This window comes from Verticillium dahliae, genomic scaffold (genome assembly GCF_000150675.1).
Source record: "Verticillium dahliae VdLs.17 supercont1.3 genomic scaffold, whole genome shotgun sequence".
NCBI classification, from domain to species: domain Eukaryota; kingdom Fungi; phylum Ascomycota; class Sordariomycetes; order Glomerellales; family Plectosphaerellaceae; genus Verticillium; species Verticillium dahliae.
In genome coordinates, this window is record NW_009276940.1 from 1,938,745 (window position 1) to 1,941,512 (window position 2,768).

At 60.6% G+C, this 2,768-nt stretch overlaps 2 protein-coding genes across 2 annotated transcripts in view; one reads left to right on the forward strand and one right to left on the reverse strand.

The window, feature by feature from the left end:
• The window catches only part of VDAG_02257 (xylulose-5-phosphate phosphoketolase), a 2,620-nt gene extending 1,962 nt beyond the window's left edge, over window positions 1-658 (forward strand). The window contains exon 2 of the mRNA XM_009658286.1: window positions 130-658. Coding sequence (XP_009656581.1) covers window positions 130-568 — 439 coding nt within the window. The 3' untranslated portion in view covers window positions 569-658. The remainder of the gene's footprint in view (window positions 1-129) is intronic.
• A 156-nt stretch (window positions 659-814) lies between these two features.
• VDAG_02258 (GTP-binding protein Di-Ras1) lies at window positions 815-2,131 on the reverse strand (the record flags this gene model as incomplete). Its single annotated transcript, XM_009658287.1, has 2 exons — window positions 815-963; window positions 1,270-2,131. 2 exons carry the CDS (start codon window positions 2,129-2,131, stop codon window positions 815-817), a joined length of 1,011 nt encoding a protein of 336 aa, XP_009656582.1.
• Window positions 2,132-2,768: the final 637 nt, after the last annotated feature.

The window sequence follows — 2,768 nt, forward strand, 5'->3', positions numbered from 1 at the left end:
TGGCCCGCAGTTCAGCACCGACCGCCGGCGCCGAAGCCCGACGTCGTCATGGCCTCGTGCGGCGACGTCTCGACCCACGAGTCCCTCGCCGCCATCGACCTGCTGCTGACGCACTTCCCCGACCTCAAGGTCCGCTGCGTCAAACGTCGTCGACCTCTTCAAGCTCATCCACCACACCGACCACTCCCACGGCCTCACCGACGCCGAGTGGACCGCCCTCTTCACCGACAACGTCCCCGTCATATTCAACTTCCACTCCTACCCCTGGCTCGTACACCGCCTGACCTACAAGCGGCCTGGCGCCGCCAACCTCCACGTCCGCGGCTACAAGGAAAAGGGCAACATTGACACGCCCCTCGAGCTGGCCATCCGCAACCAGACGGACCGCTTCAGCCTCGCCATCGACGCCATCGACCGCATCCCGAGTCTGCACAACCGCGGTGCCGCCGCGAGGGAGACCCTGCGCAACGAGCAGATTCGCGCCAAGAACGTCGCCTTCGAGACGGGGCTGGACCCCCCCTTCCTCAAGGACTGGCAGTGGAGGCGTCGCGGCCTGTGGCAGCATTAGGAGGCGCGCGCGCTGTCAAGGGGTGAGATGCGACAATGACGTTGGTGGTAATGGTATCAATAGCTCTTTAATGAATGTGTATTTCCTTGGCTCGATGTCTTCGTGAAATGCCGCCGCGAATTGTCGAACTATGTCGTCGTCTTTCCTTGATCCTGGTCGAGTCAGCTGGCGTGCCACTCACAATGAAGACTTACTCGCGCAGACACATCGCACGCTGCAAACACACCACTGAACAATTGATTCCATTCATCTGACTTCTGCAAGCGGAACAGCTGCCTGGCCGCCGCCGCTGGCGCCGTGGGTATCCCCCACATCGAGATGCATATCGCATCGCATCGCATCGCATCTGGCATGGTCGTGTCTCGCGCCCAAACCTTCCTTCCACGAGCCCAGCCCTGCCAAGGCCCATCATCTCGAAGCAGCAACGATGCTTTGTACAACAACAGCTGCTTCTCCTGTCTTTCCCCTTTTTGGTTTCGTTCACTCGCCAGAAATCACCATGCTCACCAAAACGCCGCCCGCCCAATAGGTATCCTGGGTGTAAGAAAATCATGAACCGTGAAGTTTGCACTTCCTCCTGCTTTCTCTGCTTCTTCCTCGCCGTCAGGCCTCTCTGCTTGCTCGCTCATCGCTCATGGCTGGAATCGACTGCGCGCCCGCTGGCAAACCAAATACACAAAGCACGCCTACCACTCACCAACATCGCAGCTTCTTCCAGATGGAGCCCTGCCCCCTACCCACGCGGTCGCCGTGCAGGTTCGGCCCCCGCAGCCCAGGCGCCCTCTTCTCGTTGCTGCTCGAGTCGTCAACCTCGCCTGCCTCGCCTGTCCCGGTTCCCGGTAGCGGGCTCAGCGGCTTCGTCATGCCGCGCCGGTCGAGGGCCATGCTGTCGGATTGATCGAGACCGAGCTCGGCCAAGCGGCGCGCCTCGACGACGCGGCGCACAATGAGGGCAAACGTTTCCTCAATATTGACCTCGAGCCGGGCACTCGTCTCCATGAAGCCGCAGCCGCGCCGGCGGGCCCAGTCGAGGCCGGTAGCGGCAGGGACGACGCGGCTCTCCTGCAGATCACACTTGTTGCCGGCGACAATCTTGACGGGTGCGACGGTCTTAGCGCCGGAGCCCGAACCAGGATGGATCCTCGAATAGCCAGCCGGAAGCCCAGCGCGCCGTGCGCGCTCGGCATTGTCGAGGCGCGTCTCGGTCTCCATGTCGATGAGATCGTTGAAATACTGCAGGGCGTCGAGCGAGTCCTTTGAGGTGATATCGTAGACGAGGAGGAAGGCATCGGCACCGAGGTTTGACGACGCCCACATGCCGCGGTACTCCTCCTGGCCGGCCGTGTCGGTTAGTGCAAGGTGGTAGGTGTGACCGTCGATGCGACGGGTGATCGAGTACGAGTCCTCAATGGTTGGGTCATACTCGGACGTCCATTGCGAACGGACGAGGCGCAAGGTAATGGAAGATTTTCCACAGCCGCCGTCGCCGCAGATGGTGATGGAAATGGGAATTGGGGGTTGTTGCTGCCGCTGTTGCTGCTGCTGCTGCTGCTGTTGCGGCATTGTTTCTGTGGAGTGTCCGCGTGGCATGTCGCTGGAAGGAATACGCAATGGGTCGTGAGGCAAAGGGGAGATGCCGTTCCAATTATTATGGACGAGGCCTGCTCTGACGGACCCAGCAGGTGGCCGGCGATGCTACGAGCCGAGGCTCGGGAGGTGTGTGTGTGTGTGTGGCAAGCAGACTCCCACACCGCGACAAGAATGACGTTTGCGCCTCGTGGCGATTTCGGGGGGTTCGAGCGTGGAGGTGGAGAATCGAGGTTGCGGATCGAGCGTTGAGACAGGTACAGGACCTGAAAGTAAATGTGGAAAGGGGGAGAGACACAGTCGGCGATGATTTGGGTCCAAGAGGTGCCAGACGACAGGCTTGGTGGCTTGAGAGGAGATGGGTGGTTGTTTCTTTTTCAACGTTGCAAGCTCTATCGTGTATGGCTGCGGGACGCGGGTCGATCGATGGCGGTTCGGCCGGTTGCTTCGGTTTGTTTGGAAGCGCCACTCCCCCTTCGACGCGGTTTGTCTGCTGTTTGTTGACGAGTCAACGAGGCATTCGGCGATCGGACTCTTAGTGCGATGTTGGATGCGTCAAGGTGTGGTCCTGGTTTGGCGATGGAGCGGAGCGGAGGGTAGGTTTTGATCCAGG